The 17,284-nt window shown below is 33.3% G+C and overlaps 2 protein-coding genes and 1 non-coding gene across 5 annotated transcripts; 1 reads left to right on the forward strand and 2 right to left on the reverse strand.

Annotated features, from left to right (window-relative positions):
- Positions 1–2,506: 2,506 nt before the first annotated feature.
- On the reverse strand, positions 2,507–2,587 carry TRNAL-AAG (transfer RNA leucine (anticodon AAG)). The gene has a single exon. It is a non-coding gene; the product is annotated as a tRNA-Leu (tRNA).
- A 7,645-nt stretch (positions 2,588–10,232) lies between these two features.
- LOC121228196 (lysine-specific demethylase JMJ25) lies at positions 10,233–12,826 on the reverse strand. Of its 3 annotated transcripts, none has more exons than XM_041111468.1 (4): positions 12,372–12,826; positions 11,817–11,973; positions 11,656–11,719; positions 10,233–11,139 (listed from the first exon to the last, which is right to left on the reverse strand). In XM_041111468.1, the coding sequence occupies exons 3-4, from the start codon at positions 11,691–11,693 to the stop codon at positions 10,287–10,289; spliced, it is 891 nt and encodes a 296-aa protein (XP_040967402.1). In that variant the 5' UTR covers positions 11,694–11,719; positions 11,817–11,973; positions 12,372–12,826; the 3' UTR covers positions 10,233–10,286. The 3 variants fall into 3 exon arrangements, with proteins under 3 accessions (XP_040967402.1, XP_040967400.1, XP_040967401.1); XM_041111466.1 differs by having other exon boundaries at positions 10,234–11,139; positions 11,605–11,719; XM_041111467.1 differs by having other exon boundaries at positions 10,234–11,139; positions 11,605–11,719; positions 11,817–11,949; positions 12,372–12,818.
- An 842-nt stretch (positions 12,827–13,668) lies between these two features.
- Positions 13,669–16,474, forward strand: LOC121228195 (uncharacterized). Its single transcript, XM_041111465.1, has 4 exons — positions 13,669–14,453; positions 14,798–15,038; positions 15,704–15,821; positions 15,909–16,474. The coding sequence occupies exons 1-4, from the start codon at positions 13,882–13,884 to the stop codon at positions 16,004–16,006; spliced, it is 1,029 nt and encodes a 342-aa protein (XP_040967399.1). The 5' UTR covers positions 13,669–13,881; the 3' UTR covers positions 16,007–16,474.
- The last annotated feature ends 810 nt before the right edge of the window (positions 16,475–17,284 follow it).

Consider the following 17,284-nt stretch of genomic DNA (forward strand, 5'->3'; position numbering starts at 1 on the left):
CTCTACGGTAGGTCCACAGTCGATCGAAACGACCCGTGTGACTCTAGGGAAAATTTTAGTATTTTGGGCCCACATAATAGTATAGCCTACACGACCTGGCCCAAAACCCACACACCCATGTGTCTCACCCGTATAACCCACTCGCCCAATCCGACTTAGCCTATGTGGCCCACACAACCACACATTCACCGTCACACGATCGTATCTCACACACGGCCAGCCGCACACTCGTGTGGCGTCAAAAAACTTAGTTTTCAGCTTTCGTTGAACCTCGTTTTCTCGCATAAGAGTACACACCTAGTTTGATTTTGACACGTAAGCAATCTCGAGCCCTTCCTAAAAAAACACCATTCAATTGATCAATTCCAAGTACCGAAACACTAATCTATCAAAACCCCAATCGACATACTTGAAAATTTTACTCAATCGAAAGGCTCGATCACTTACCAAAACAATTATGATAGCCCAAACACACTACACGATAGAAGATGAATTTCGATCCTTTTGATTAACACCTACACAAGAATTCACCACATTAACACACCTGAAAATGATTCCCAATTGCACAAAACTTCAAGAATACTTACCTACCACAGTCTGAGCAGGGATTACGGAACTTAAAACACAGTGATTGAACGACAGTATAGCGAACAAAAATCAAAGAAAGAAGAAATAAAAAAGAAAACGTTTGGAAAAGGAATTTGAAGAAGAAACGTCAAAAGGTTTTGGGAAGAGAGAGAAAAATAAAATAAAATAATAAGATAAGAATAAAATTGATTAATCTGGACATAATCCCACTACATCCATTAACAATCCAACCAACTCAAAATTTCAAGTTCATCCAAACTCTCTCAGCCAACTGAAACAAAAATTATCACCCTGGCTCACACAGGAATTCGACCATAAAACCCCCAACAAGCTAACTTTTTACCACTCAAACCAGCAAACTCATTTTTATATGAGTTTACAAAGAATATTACATAAGCCTACCCAGCAGGGATAAGGTTAGGATAAAAAATAACAAAATTGCCAAAAATGGAACTTGAACCCAAGACCTCAAACACATAATCAAAACACTTAGCCACAAAAACAGATACATATTTTTCAAATTTCACAAAAACAAAAATAAGTTAATCGGGGCGTTACAGTCCGAAACATTTTCGTTGCAACTGAAGTTTGCGACATCAATAGAGGCTTCAAACCCATACCAATATTTGTTTTTTAAATCGTTTAAAGTCTAATTTCAACCTTTATCAACCTAGATCATTCCTCGTACATGGGTCCAAGGGCTATGATCTCCAAAATAATTTTGTAATAAGCCACGAGGCATACTGACATCCCAACACATAGTACAATAAGAGACACTATAGGGCATGACGTTGAGACATTGTGTAATGTTGCAACATTGTCTTACCTGACATCACGACGTCGCTCTGCCTGTACAATGTTGCAACGTTTCAAAGGACGATGTCGTGACATCACTCTTTATCTGCTCAATGTCATGACATTACGAAGGATATTGTTGCGACATTGTACAAAATCAATTTGTTTTGTGTTTCATTCAATTTGTTTCCTAATGCATGAAATCAACAATTAAGCTTTACAATTTAGTCTTTTTTCTTAAACTAACCTTAATTTCTATCAAATTCACACCTAATTCTTCAAGAAATCAACAATAATAACTTTATAAAACTTTAGTAGTTTCACAAATTGTTACATGAGCTAGCTAAATCAAGCTATCATGACCTCAAATCTATAAAGATTAAAAGAAAATGGTTATATTGTATTACCTATTATAAAGCCGAAATTTTGACGAAAATCTTGAAATTTTCTTCTTTTTTTCAATGGTGGTTTCGGTTGGGATAAAGATGATAAGCTTTCATCCCCCTAACATATATATAGTATAATTAGTAAACTAGTTAACTTAATTAAGTAAGCTTAATTAATTATTAAAACATATTTAGTTTAATTTAATTATAAATTAGGCATAATAGATATCAACATTACGTCCCACTATCTATATAAAAAAAATAGTTTATTTACCCTTTTAACCCTCAGATAATTTCTATCTAGATCCTCAATCCATTTCCTAATTAAAATTTTATAGTGATTGAACTTTTACAATTTAGTCCCTAGGCCTTAATTACTCACAATTTCGGCTAAATTACTTAATCAAATTTCAATTCATCAATATACTAACTCCATAAATATTTATATTTAATATTTATGGACTCAATTTACGAAAACAGGGTCTCAAAACCATATTTTTACATAGAAAAATATAACAGGGTCTCAAAACCATTACATAAAATATAACAGGTATACATACAAGTACATATTTTTTATAACATAGCCAAATATATTTTTACATAGAAAAATAAAAATAAAAATAAAAATAAAAGCATTATGTATGGAGACCAATTAATAGAGCTGGGATTGGGCTAAGTAATAAGGAATGGGCTTTGTTATGCTCTTATTTGTCTGATTGTAAAAATACAGAACCAAATGTTGAGAGTGGGATTTGAACCCACGCCCTTTCGGACCAGAACCTTAATCTGGCGCCTTAGACCAACTCGGCCATCTCAACCTTTTGACACTGTTTATAAAATATAATAATTTACCTATAAAATAGACTGAAAAACTGAGACCAAGTAACCATTTAAGTTATGCAGATTCATCCTTCTAACTAAATGTACATATATTAATATAAATATGCTTCAAATACAATGAGAAGAAAGTTACAAATAATTAATTAAAATTTTTTATATTATAAAAGTATCTAAATTAAAAACTTCTAATATTTGCTTAACTATACCCAACAAATGTATATTTATAAAAATCTTACAATTTAATTTCTTCGCATTCTAATATATGGATCGAATTCTTTATCTTATTCAGTTCGACTTATATTTTATACGAACTTTCCTAAGTCAAACTTGATTAACGAAACATTATACAAAAACTTGAAAATTGGCATTTAATCCAATACATTTAAAATAATAAATATTTTATAAATGATAGCACACCATTCTTTAAGGCTAAAGCTTCACCCACCTTTATTGTTGATAAGCACAAAACAATTGATCCATCAGAATCCCTAGTAATTGGAATAATGTTAACCACCATTTGCGATATAATGAAGGCTACATCAAAATTAATTTTGATCACATAATCTGAAGTATCTAACTTGTAGTTGTCTCTAACTGTTTGTTTGATTTCTCAGCATGCATGCTTTTTTCTAAAAAAATTTGATGTTCTGAAATCAAATTGGACCACAAATTTTACCCTCAAACAAGCATGAATTTTGAGCTTTTCAATTAAGTTGACAAATCTATCTTTGCTCACCTTTCAAATGATGATGAAATAGTTGAATACCTAGACACATTGGAACGGTAGCTAAAAGCTTATGCTCACCAAACTACGTCCGCAAAATGGCACAAGAAAGGAAAAATACGTGCTCTATTGGTATCCTCCTCAACCAGCATTTTTGGCTTTGAGAAGGGTAGCTTATCTTTTAATAATAATGATTACTTGCATTAATCATATAACATTAAAATATTTTTATTAAAAATAAAAAAAAATTGAATACATATATTCTCTTGCAATTAGAGCTCTCTTTGCTAAGAAAAAAAAATAGAGTTGTTTATAAATAGGATGACTTATACGATCTAATTTGGATTGAGTTTGGATAAAAGAAATTTATCTATAAACTAGTTCAATTCAGTCTGAATATAAATAAAATAATTTTTCAAAATATTTTTATGTAAATTTAATTATAAAAATATATAAATATTAATATAAAATACATTTTATCATTTTTAAACAGAATAAAATTTTTCTAAATGAGTCTAATTAAGTTTGAGCTTAAATTTTTTTTTTAAATCGAAACTCAAATAAATCTAACTAACTCAATCTATAAACACTTCTACCTATATATATATAACAACCCACTATAATGTAATTCAATCAAACCCATATTAAAACTCCAAATATTAGCCAGGGATGAATAATTCTTAAAAATAAAAGAAGTTAGATTTTAAAAGAAAGTCTAATTTCATTGTCATGCACGTTTTTGTTTTGGTGTTTATGGGGAGGCGCCTTAACGAACCAAACACGTGTTACGTTTAGAATTTTTTAGGATTTTAGGAATTGGTCTTGCCTGTTATTGGAGCTGTGGGCCCAGCCCATATTCAAAAAATATTTTATGTCCCCACTCAAAATTTAATTTGCTATATTTTATTATTATAAAATGTTAAAATAATTATTTTATGTTAAATAAAATTATTTAATTCGAAATTTAAGTCAGCCAATTCAAACCCAAAACATGACTATTTTATCAAACTGACCTAAAGAAAATTAATATTTATAAAAATGACCCAAGTTCAAAAATAATCAATAAAATAACTTAAAATGAACAATAAAATAGGGTTTTGGCCTTCTAATGGCCGGCACCACCTCGTATTTTGGCTCCATGATTACCTAATGATTGTTTCAGGCTTTCAAAAGTTAATTTTTTTTTGTTTTGACCTTCCAATGATGGGTACCAGGATATTTTTTTTAAATCGTATCATACTGGTATAAAAAATACGAGTATTTAAATAAAAAAAATTTTGTTGCTGGCCTGTCAATGGCCGGCACTAGGAACGATATTTTAATTTTTTTTTTTGCCTTCTAATGGCCGGGAGTTGGCATTGACCGTCCAAAACGTAATGATACTCCCGTCATTAGAAGGCAAAATAAAAATAAAAATCTCGTATCTGGTGCCGACCATTGACAAGCCAGCACCAAAATTTTTTTTATTTAAATACTCGTATTTTTTATACCAGTATGATACGATTTAAAAAAATACCTTTGTGCCGACCATTGGAAGGCCAAAACAAAAAAAATCAATTTTTTAAAGCCTGACACAATCATCAGGCAATCACGGGGCCAAAATACGAGGTGGTGTCGGCCATTAGAAGGCCAAAACCACATTTTATTGTTCATTTTAGGTTATTTTGGTGATTGTTTTTGAACCTAGGTCATTTTTGTAAATATCAATTTTTTTAAGTCAGTTTAGTAAAATAGCCCCAAAACATTTTGCCTCGGATATTTTTAGTATTTCTTTTGCCAAATTATATTTAAAATGTTTTTGAAATACATCGTAAGGGAGTTGTTTATTCTTTATTTTTGAAGAAGAAAAAAATAAAAATAGGCACAATAACTTATTTGGTCCTTTAATTTTATATAAAAAATTATTTTAGTTCTCTATTTAATTTTCCACCTCTTTTAGTTCTTAAACTTGCATTATTTGTCAAGTCATCTAAAAATAGTTGAAAAAATATTAACTTTGGCTGATGTATAATATGTTTATATAAACCTATTAATGTATTAATTTTTTTATTAAATAGGCTTATTTATCTTATCTCCAACTAAATTATGTGTCTAGTTAACTCGTAACACTATTTTAATAAGGATTTTTAATATAGTATAGATAAAAAAAATTAATTGATACACTTTCAAAACAAAAAGATTAGTTGATACATATTAATATAAAGTAAAAGTAAAAAAAAAGTATTAAGAATAAAATTTAAAGTTAATTTAAATGCAAATTAAAAGAAAAAAAGTAATTAAATTAGAGTAAAATCGGCTTATGAAGATATATTGTTGGGATCTAGAAGTGTTAATGATGGACATTAGTGCTCGACCTGATCATGGGTCGGGTGTCCGAAATGTGGGACAGTTTGGGCAAAAATATAGGCCCTAAAAATGGGCTTGGACAAAAAAATAAGGTCTGTTTAAAAAAATGGTCGGGCCTCGGGTAAGGCATTTTTGGCCTGAGCCCGGCACGAATTAACTAAAGGACAAAAAAAATCTGCTTTTTTTAATGTTATTTTCTTGTTGTTTTCTCCCTATTTTGCTACCATTTTACTATTATGTTGCTACTATTTTGTTGTTATTATTTGGATATTGTATAAAACTTATTTTATTGTTAATTTTGTTATTATTTTAAAGGCATTTTCTTGTTAAGTTGTATTTATCTTAGTGTTATTTAAGTCTACATTTTTTTAAAAAATTTATTTTCAATTTGTTGGGAAATAATGTTGTTAGTATTTTTGATGTATTATATACATTTAAAAATTATATAAAAAATTACTACGGGCGGGCCAGGTCGGACCCAAGTTTTAGCATTTTTATCTAGGTCAGGCTTGGCAAAATCTTAGGCTATTTTTCGGGTTGGGCCCGGGCCTAGTAAATGGGCTTGAAATTTTAGTTGAGCCCGGCCCGAACCGGCCCATGAGCACCTCTAATTGGAGCCTCAACATATTAGAATGCTTGTGTATCGTCAAAGACTTTTAACCAATGGAGAAAGATTGAGGAGGCACCTCACCAACTACCTTTATCATGTTTTTTATGAAAATTTTATTGAAGATACAAGTCATGTCTTGCACGAATGCTTTGTGACAAGAACCTTTTGGGTGATGCTTGTGAAGGATTGATTAAGAGAGTTTTTAACTATGGAAATTGATAGATGGGTGTTTGTAAACTTTGGGAACCCTTCTTATTTTGATAAGGAGGAAGAAGACTGGGATTTGCTCTTTGGTGTCATTTGTGGATTAAGAGGAATCATAAGATTTTTAATGAAAACTATGTGGATACAAAGGGGATACTAGAAAAAAGTAAGAGATTGAGAGATGAGGTTAAAAGAGCCTTGGTAGGTGCTAGTAGCAACCATGCTCTGACAGGTCGTTATGTATGCAGAGCAATTAAATGGGAAAGGCTGCTAGTAGGTTAGTGCAAGCTTAACATGGATGGGTTCAATTGTATACTGTATTGGTTATTTAGATAGCACAAACTGTAAGGTGTTGTTAAGGTTTGTAGCCTAAGAAAGTGCAAAGCTTAGATCTAAAGGCCAATTTATTACTTTGAAAAGGCTTAAGACAAGGAAAAAAACTTGCATCCAAATACCTTCATAAAAGTATAGTTTGGTTGCCTATGATAAAGTGTCCCGTATGGAGAGATGCCACTAATTACACGAGTAGGCAGTATATTAATAAAATAAACTACACTAACAAAAGCATCAAACCAAACTTAAGTGGCATGGAAGCTTGAGCTAAAAGTGTCAATCCAACTTCAACCAAATGTCCTTGTTTACACTCAACAACTTCATTTGTTGAAATATGTAAGGGCATGATAATCTATGCTTGGTCCCATGTAAAGCAAGCATTGATGAAATAGTTTTGTATTCACCTCCCCGGACACCTTGCAACTCCTTAATTGTGCAACCAAATTGAATTTGAGCAAGTTTATGAAACAGAGAAAATCTTATAAGAGCTTCAAACTTGACTTTCAACAAGTATGACAATATATAACATGTGCATACATCAACAAAAGAAATGTAGTAATTATAACCATTAGACAAAACATGTGTAGGGCCCTACAAATCAATATATACAAGATCAAAATTATATGTATAAATTGTGTTAGAAGAGGAAAGTAGAAGTTGATGGCTCTTTCTCATTTGACAAGAAAAATAAATAGATTATTTTCATTAGAATGAAGCTTTGCATTACAAATTTTCATTACTTTGGACAAAAAATCATAAGCTAGGTGTCCTAGCTTCCTATACTAAAGATGATACAAATTGATATTATTAGAATGTGCACTATCATCAAGTAAATTAACCATAGTAGAGTCCTTTTTGTGAACAGTCAAATAACTCACATTTAGTGCTCAGGTCGAACTAATAAAGCCCTTCTTTCCTGACTCCCTCAAGCAAAATTTGACTAATCTACTCATCCTTTACCAAGCAACAATTTGCATGAAATTCAAAGAATACTCAATTATCTTTAGCAAACTTAGAGATATTAATTATATTTTTAAGCATATGTGGAACATGGAGGAGATTATTAAGTTGAAAAAAATTTAGTGGGAGAGACTAATAGAGCATGCTAATAAGATTTATATATAATTGACTACTATTATCAATAGTGACTATACCAATACCTATGTATTCTTTACTAGGCACAAGATGCTTTCAGTTATTTGTAAAGTGATGAGTAGCACAAGAATCAACAAACCAAAAATTAGAAGAAATTGTTAGGCCTAACATAAAAGCATTTACTTAGTGTGTTGGTAAGTGGAGAAATTGATCCTTCAACATTGGGGACACTTGGAGAGGATGTATTAGAAGAAGTATCACCATTCACAACAAATTTGTATAAGGATGAACTATAAAAAATATTGTTGAGATTTTATAAGGAGTAAAAGGACACATGTTGACAAAAGAACGCTCAGGGCGAGGTAATGAAGGCTTGTAGCTAGTTGTTATGACACCAAGAAAACACTAATCATAAAGATGAAAACAATGATCAACAAGATGTCCAATATTGCTACATAGTTGGCATTACATCTACAAATGACCATGGCTTCTCCTAGCAAAAAAATAGTTTGGACGAAATTGCCTTAAAGCAAAACCAACAATATAATTGCTCGATCCTGAAGCATTAACATTCATTGACTTCGACACATGGAGATGTGTTGCATTTGCATTGATAAGGAAATGAATGGCATTCTGCTGCCTTGATTTTGCATCAAGAAGCACCGCTACCACGCTATCAAGAAAGAATGACTCATGATTGACAATTATAACCACCACAAAGGGTTCATACTCTATCGATAACCCACTAAAGTCATAACTATATGCTCTATCTCTAGAAATCTAATTACCACAAGCTACCTAAGTGTCGCATACCTCTTTGATTTGTGAGATGTACTTTCTCATGTTCAAATCACCATTTATAAGGCACGCAACTTGTAATGCAAGTGCATTACCTTTGTAATGGAACGAGTAACAAATAGTTTTATCAGAGTGTTCTATATAGCTGAGGAGGTTTCTGATCCAACTAATTGAGGTAGTAAGTGAGGACTCACCATTGAAAGCAACCAGGAAGCTTTGAACATACACAACATGAGCTTTGTTTTCCACTTATTGATCGGAAATGTTGACCATTATTTTTTAAGGCACCACCATAGATCCATCAAGAAGCTTCCTTGAGCGGTGGCTTTTTTAACTATCAACAAGGTTTGTTGTTTTCAAAAAAGAAAGTTCTTCTCATCCAACGTAACATTCACCTTTTTTATTAGTGAATTTTTAAGCAAGTCTTAACATTGCATTAATCCCATTGTAGCAATTTGTTCTGTCACTAGAGTAATAGATTCCATCATCCTCGTTTGAAAGAGAGAACGCCGATCACCGAAAAGCTCTGATACCATGTTAAAGTTTTTACTTGAAACTAGAAAAGAAAGAGAAGAAATACAAAGAATTGAAACAGGAACCAATAAGAAAAAGACAAGAGAATAGAAAACCTCTACTTTTAAGAAATTGTGGAAAATTACTAATTACATCATTGGCTATGTCTATTTACAATCAAATGATAATACTGTAACAGACTAAACTAATTAGTTAACTAATACAACTAATTAGTAACCATTTAACAATTTCTCAATAAACTAGTAACCAATAACAACACGTGATGTAATAAACTACAACAATGATTAAGTCAATTGTTTGGAGGTAAAGAAATAGTTGTTTCCTTATTTCCAAATAACTTGAGTTTTTTTTTATACAATACCTAATTGTCCATAACCTCTATCCAACCCTTACACAGAATGATAAATACAGTTCAGCGTGCTTGAATCTACGTTCTTCTGCATTGAAAATAATATTGATGCCATTCGAGATAACACTTATTTGACCCAAATAACTTAAGTTTATATATAAGATATTATGCTTTGTATATATTATTACTTAAAAAGTAATAAAATTTACTCATTTGTTAGCTTTTTTTCCTAGAAAATTCAAATCTTGTTTTTTTTTTATGGTGTTCAAAATTTCTGATACTGTTTTCTTTTACACATCAACTTAGGGTCTGTTTGATTGGCAGTAAAATGTTTTCCGTAAAATGATTTCTGGAAAATGTTTTACTTTTCTGTAAAATGACTTACTGGAAAATATTTTCTGGTGTTTGATTGAATCTGTGTAAAATATTTTCCGCTGTTTGACAGATTTCCTGAAAATATTTTCCGGAAAAGTTATTTTTTACATATATTAATATATATTAATAATTTTTTATATTTTAAATTGTTTTTACATATATTGCAATGATTTATTTATAATAATACTCAATAATAAGCTACAATATTGATCGTTATAAATTGAAAAAATATTATCCACAATGAGTACTAGTAAGAATATTGAATAATTATAAATTGCTTCGAAACCATAATGAGTACTAGAAATAATATTATCCAAATACATAATTAGTAGTACACCACATAATAACAACATTGTCCAAGTGCATAATATTACACCACATAAAAGTATCAATATCTTCAACCCTGAGAAAATTTTTGAAGCCAAATTTTTCTATGCTTCTTATCCAAAAAAGTACCTCACACCAGTCCAAGCAATCAATTGCTTTAACCCTCTTAGCCTCCTCTTTTAATATCATTTTTGCACCTATAAAAGCTCTCCACATAACCAATGGTTCCCAACTAAGACCAGAACTTTTTTCAAGGACATTTCTAACAATAACAGGTTCACCTCGCATCCAATGAGTTTGAAAATGCTGAATGCTATTGTCTTCCAACTGCATTACATTCGGGCAGTACACAAAATTGTCATGACTTTTCTCTCTATGAGCTGCCTGCCTTACTTCAAAGTTTTTTGCTTCATTTCCTGCAGAGCAGGTGGTTTGACACAAAGAACAGCCTTGAGAAAACTCGATATCAGGTAACTGAAAATTAATGGTGAGCTCCTCAGCACTCTGAATCAGTTGCTCAACTGAATTAGTTTCAAATAAGCGTCTCAGTGAAAGTGTCTCACGACCACAACCACCCTTTCCATTTGGAGGACAAGGAATCCTACCATCTTCCTCAGCTCTCCAATCATTTCTTGCTGCCACTGCAGGAATCTGGTCATCTGAACCCATAGCTCGACTATTTACTCTTTTAGCAGACAGCTGGTGAGAAGATTTTGCTTCATTCCCTCCAGGCTGAGACCCTTTTCTAAGTTCATGACAGCATGATATACATAGATCATATAAACAATCAGGGCAGCTTCTATGGAAATTGACAATGGATGTATTGCAATTGTCACTGTCAAGGAAGGAAACATTCATAGTCATTATAGTAGGAAAAACAATAGCCATGTCTGCAAATTATTAATAACAATAAAAATCCCTTTTGCATATCTTTAGATGCAATTTCATAACCACATGATAATATACACGATAGTAGAAGACAACAAGATCCATCACGGTTGATGCATATCATTAACAATATACAACCCATTACTAAGTACTACAAAGAAAAGATCAACTAATAAGAGTTAAGTTTCTTAATGGTGTGAATTGGTTTTGATTTTCACAACAAAATATAAGGTAAGCTTTATGAATCAGTCTCATCAAATCGGCACTATCCTAGGATAACCCTTTTTCACATCTTCCTACTAGTTTAAATATAAGATAAGCACACAGATTAATATGGTAAAGAATGTAAGCTGTTTCCAAGTAACTAATATGACATGAGATTTTCAATTTAGGGGCAAAAACGTAACATAACATAACAAAAACCACAAGTTTCTCCTTGGTATCAAAGAGCATGAGGTGATACCAATACACTCGATCATCATCATCTATCACTGATACCATTATGTCCTGTTCTGTCAATTGCACACCTATGGCAAAGGAAGGCATACATCACTTAGCATTTCGAAGCATCATCTAGTATAAAAACCAAAACTTACAAAAACCAGACATATCACATTACAGTACCATGTATACTGGCTTCCACCTCTAGTTCAGCATGTTGCTCCTGTTGTATATGTCGAAGCAGAGGCAGAATTCCATGTAGCAAATAAAGCAACTTCTGCAGTTTAATATTTGTATCTGCTACCTCATGCTCATCCTGTCAAATTTGATAATTTTTCACCTCCAAAATGAAATTCAGAACACGAACAATCAGTTAGACCCAAAATACTAATCTTCTGGCCTTATTCGATCCAATCTGAATCACATCCATGCAAACCCAAAAGATAAAAAGAAAATCCTACCCAAAATCAATAATAATGCCAAGAAAAGCAATCATTTCTTTTTCTTTTTAATAACAAACTCAAAATGAATTAAACAACGCTGAATAGAACCGAAGCATCATCAAAGACGTGAAATCAAACCCAGAAATCTAAAATAAGTTACCATAATCAAATGCAATAATGAATCAAATAAATCACTGATAAATCAAACATTTAGCAAAGAAGCTAAACCAGCTAAACAAACAAGTGATGCTAAACAGACAAATTATGAACATCAACGAGTAAACAAAGAGTTTACCTTAAATACGAATTTGTTGGCGATTCGGGAATAAACAAACCCTTGATTTTCTGGAACTGGAACTGGGTGGAGGACCGGAGGTAGACCGGAGGTGGATCGATGGAGGACGGAGGTAGCTTGATGCCTTGATTTTGGATTTGGGAAAAAAAATGGAGGAGGGGAGATAGGGTTAGGGAAGACTGTCGGCAGTAAAACAAAACAATAATGTTGTGGATACAGTAAAATTAGCAACAATAGCAGAGGAGATGAGGCAGAGATGATGAGGAGCTATGGAAATGGTTTCAACGGTGAGAAGATGAGCTGTGGAAAATGTCTTACCGATTTCTAAGGGGTAAGACATTTTCCGGAAATATAGGGTTGATTTTCCCGTGTTTTGGAATTGATTTTCCAAAAGGAAATCATTTTCCTCCAATCAAACACCGGAAAATGGGGAAAACCATTTCCGGAAAATCATTTCCCCCTATCAAACAGACCCTTAGATTTCGTTTACCATTGAAATTTAAAAATATTTTTTAACTTCAAACCAAGATTTTAAATCAAAAGAAATAGTAGATAACCAAACCAAAAAGTTGAAAATTTGAGGTTTAGGATAAAATCACTTTCTAAGTATGATTATATCTAAAATAAACTATTTTATCCATTTAAAATTACTCTTGGAAAGCAATGATGAACATTATCAAAATTTTGAAAGAACACTAATGTAACAAGGTTGTTTAGTTTGAGAAAAGCAAGTTGATGTAATTAGGCGCTGACAAAGAAGAGAACATTGATGACGAACTCAACGCTTCAAAGTTGACCAAAACAATCTTTCCAGCCTCATCCTGACTGCTAACTATTTTTTGTATATAATTAGACTTTGACATGCCCAACTTTTGCTGACATGATTAAGCCTTAACGGGAAGAGACCATAAAAAAACAAACAAATCTTCATGGATTAAGATTATTAAATTCTACTTTACCGTTGGAGAAAAATGGAATAAGGGTTGAAAATTTAGAATTTAAGGATAATTTAATTAAAAAAATGGACACGCCTTGAGTTGAGTATTCCTAAGAGAAAACGATTCCAAGGTATCTGTTCTAATTGGGAAAAAGAATCGAATAAAAATTCTAAACCACACCTTCCTTGGAAATTAATGCAAGATTTCAAAAAAATTATTATTACAAGTAAAATGAAGAAAATGCCAGGCTTAGGTTTGGTGGTGATTGGTGAAGGGTCCAGAAGCTGACGTCAGCATGCCTCTCAGCACGGTCAGAGACCACTCGCCTTGAATCCCTAAATCCCCCTGATTTATCCACGTGCCATCATTTTCTCTCCCGCGTCGTACATCTATCCGTTAACCCTAAACTTTCTCTCTCTCTCTCCTCCCAATTACTCTCTCCTCTCTGTAACTCTTCTCCTCGAAGAAGAAGAGAAAGAGGAGGAAAAGAAAAAAGCTTAGATAGATATTCAAAAAGAAAGGAGAAAAAACAGTTATAAAGAAGGGTAAGAAGGAAAGTCAACATTTGTAAAATGGGGAAACTTCTCTGTGATCCAACCGCCGTTGCGGAGACATTTCAAACGTCTTCTCCGACGGTCACTTGGAGGGAGCCTAACGCCGCCACTCTTGAAGCCGTTGATCTAGTTGACCAGACCCTCACGGCGGCAGCCGGCACTACCTGGGACGACGTGATTGGCCTAGAGGACCAACAGAGACGGCATCTCTCGAAGCTTCACGCCAAGGGGGTGCTTTGGAAGCACCCTAGCGAGCACGGGTCCTCGGTGGTGTTCAGGCTGTCGCATGGAGGCGATGTGTCCACGGACGGGAACTGCCTGTTCACAGCCTCGAAAAAGGCCATGGCGCGTGAGGTCGACGCGCGTGATTTGAGGAAGCGGACAGTGAAGCGGTTCTTGGAGGATCTTGGATCTGCTAAAGAAGAAGAGAGGCAGATGATAAATGAGGTGATTAAGAATATGTACTCTCCAGATCTGAGAAACGGGTGGGGGGTTCATGTGGTTCAAGAAGTTAAGTTGTTAGCCAAAAAGGACGAGCGCGTTGCCTTGGACTCTGCCATTGAAGAGCTCGTTCAGCTTGGAATGCAAAGGTTTTTTTTCTTTTCTTTTCTAATCTTGGATCTATTTGTCTGATTCTAGTTTTTGGTTGAGATCTATTTACATTTTTTCCCAAGAAAAATGTAGGAAAAGTTAGAACGAGATTTTTTTTTAAAATTTATTCTTTTCATAGTGAAAGTTTAATGTTGATCATAGGCTAGGAGATTTATGTTAATATATACTATTTACATCTGTCTTTGAACGAAAAAGCAAAAAAAAAAAAAATCTCATAACTAGCTGCAGTTTATATTTTACAGCGTTAAATTGACCTTGGAAATGTTTATTTGAAATTATTTTATCAATGCTTTGTTTGATATGTTTTCTTGTCTGATTGAAGAGAATTGGTAGCCGAATCTATTTACAAAGAGAGATGCATTCCTGTGAATGATGGCTCGAGCTGGGCCAAATACATGTCGATATCTGGTTCACCTGATGATGAATATGATATCGTCACTTTGCAATATACTGAGGAGGGTTTATTATCTGTAGATGAGAATAGAGAAGGTCGTGCTGCTGCATTCGGGGATGACATTGCCATCGAATGTCTTGCAACGGAGTTCAATCGAGAGATATATGTAGTAAGTTTGAAGCTTGGTTTATATAAGTATATGGTTGTTTGGATTTTTCTGATTTGCTACTTTTAGGATGTGCTTGGTTGGGTGGAAAAGTAGAAGCATGGGAAGAAAGAAAGGAAAAGTGAGAAGAAAATAAAGTTGGATTGTGCTTGGTTGGGAAGAAAAATGAGAGGGAAGAAAATAAGAAAGATGACCATTTTCCATCCTAATTCATAAAAATCAATCATTCCAAATTGGAACAATGAGAGGAGAGAAAATGAGAGAGATTGTATGTTAGTTCAAAATTATGTATTTTTCAAATGCTTTATTTTATTTCCTTCCATTTTTCGCTTCTACCAAACAATGGATGAAAAGAATTTTTTTTCCATTTTTCATCTATCCTACCAAGCACACTTATGGAAAGAAAAATTATGTTTTTTATCCTAGTTTTCTATCTCTTGAATTTTCCGTCCTTTCAATTTTTTTCCACTCTACCAACCAAAGCCTTAATGTCTTCAAAGCATTATATTGTTTGGTTGGTACTTTCATAGTCTTTTGTATCATCACGTTGGCTGTGTATTGCATTTAATGCAGCAGTGTCCTATGAATTTTGAGACTAAGATGCTAATGGGGTATCAACTCTTAGTTTGGATTGAAGCTCATTCATTATATCAACTTATTCATTACAGGTGCAAGCACATGGATCAGATGCTATGGTTGACGAAGACAATTGTGTTTTCTTCCTTCCGCATCGTCCAAGAAGTGAAATATGCGAACCTCCCTTCTTTTTGTTTATGAAAGGAACAGGTATTGGATTTATCTTGCTTGCCAAATGAAAGACTTTTTCTCATCAGCTTGCAAGTTTGTGTTCCTAAATTTCGCCTAATGTGTCAGGTTGGTGTGGTGCTGGCGCTGATCATTACGAACCATTAATTGCCCATGCTTCTTCACTTGTTTCTTCCGAGAAGGTTGCTCTCATACTGGGGCAATGAGTTGAGTCCTACAGTTTTGCGGCGGCGTAGAGATTTAAAGTAGAAGTAGTTCATTATTTTCCCCATTATTCGGCGTGCAATGTAATGTAGTTCTCGCAATCCTTTTGTAGGGGAATTTCATTGCATTGCATTGCGCACAGCATAGCATAGCAATCTCCTTTGTTTTTTTTTTTTCCTTTTTTGGGGGTTAACATTATCTAGAACTGGGAATCCACTGACATTGAGTTTGCAGGTATGATTGAGGCCTGCAGTTTGAGAAAGTGTTAGTGGTTTTTGTAGTGATTCTGTTTTGAATATGCCGGCTTCTGTTGTGTTGTTGTGGTTGAGTTATGTAGTAGTTGGCGGCAGTTGGTGCTATTTTGTCCAAGCTGGAATAGTACCTGCCAGCCTTGTTGTATCCTACACCTGGACTTTGTTGGATTTTGCCCCTTCAATCCTCCAATTCCAAATGACCTTATTTTCGTTCAATTTTCGAATTGATCATTTTTTTTACTTCGATTAAATGAAGTCAAGGAGGTGTTTTGCATAGAAGTACATCAAGTTTTGCCAAAAATAGAGCGTTTTGATCGAAGAATGTTTATTCCCTCTGCTAATAGAATTATTTCCATTTAGATTAGTCATCTTATAATTGGCATTGTTAAGTCTTTTTGTCTGCTAATAGATATTTATTTGGTTGAAATAATATATTATCAGTAATACTTTTTACTAATGATCGAGGATGAAAAAAAGACTTAAATTTTGCTGATTCAGTTCTAGCTTTGTTGGCTCCGATGATCATAGACAATGTCGAACTTTCGTAACTAATAGTAAAGGGTAAACTACCTCCAAGGAAATTTGAGTAAGTTTTACACAAAAAGTTGCAAAATGGAAAGTTTTTATTTTAGTCATTAGGTTGTTGTTAAGTATTTTTTCAAAAGTTCAGTCGATGAACTCCAAACGACGAGTAATGGCTTGACAATTGGTATGGTGAAATAATATTTATTGACAAGTAGAATATACATTAGAAGATCCAAGTTGATTTGGTGATTGCCAAGTTGATTTGGCGATTGACATTAAAGATCGGAGTAGAAAAAAATTGTTTGGATTTTAGTTTACAAATTTGTGATATTTAAAGTCGTTTCATGTAGAAGAGAAGTAGGAAAGGAAAGCTTTCAATTGGTGCCAATATTGTGAATGGAGAAGGTCATACGACAACAACTGGTTACGATAAGGAGAGGTTAGGGTTTAAAACAAAATGATTGTTACTTGGCTGAAAACTCCTTAAAAACTTTAAAACAA

Source organism: Gossypium hirsutum, chromosome A04 (genome assembly GCF_007990345.1).
Source record: "Gossypium hirsutum isolate 1008001.06 chromosome A04, Gossypium_hirsutum_v2.1, whole genome shotgun sequence".
NCBI lineage: Eukaryota > Viridiplantae > Streptophyta > Magnoliopsida > Malvales > Malvaceae > Gossypium > Gossypium hirsutum.

Bases quoted from the DNA above. Each gene is read 5' to 3' on its own strand.
- LOC121228195 (XM_041111465.1), top strand. From the start codon at position 13,882: ATGGGGAAACTTCTCTGTGATCCAACCGCCGTTGCGGAGACATTTCAA. The intron at 15,039-15,703 runs GTAAGTTTGAAG...TATTCATTACAG, and splicing joins TCAATCGAGAGATATATGTA to GTGCAAGCACATGGATCAGA. The intron at 15,822-15,908 runs GTATTGGATTTA...CTAATGTGTCAG, and splicing joins TTTGTTTATGAAAGGAACAG to GTTGGTGTGGTGCTGGCGCT.
- LOC121228196 (XM_041111466.1), bottom strand. From the start codon at position 11,693: ATGGTATCAGTGATAGATGATGATGATCGAGTGTATTGGTATCACCTC. The intron at 11,140-11,604 runs GTTATGTTACGT...CTTCCTTGACAG, and splicing joins AAACTTGTGGTTTTTGTTAT to TGACAATTGCAATACATCCA.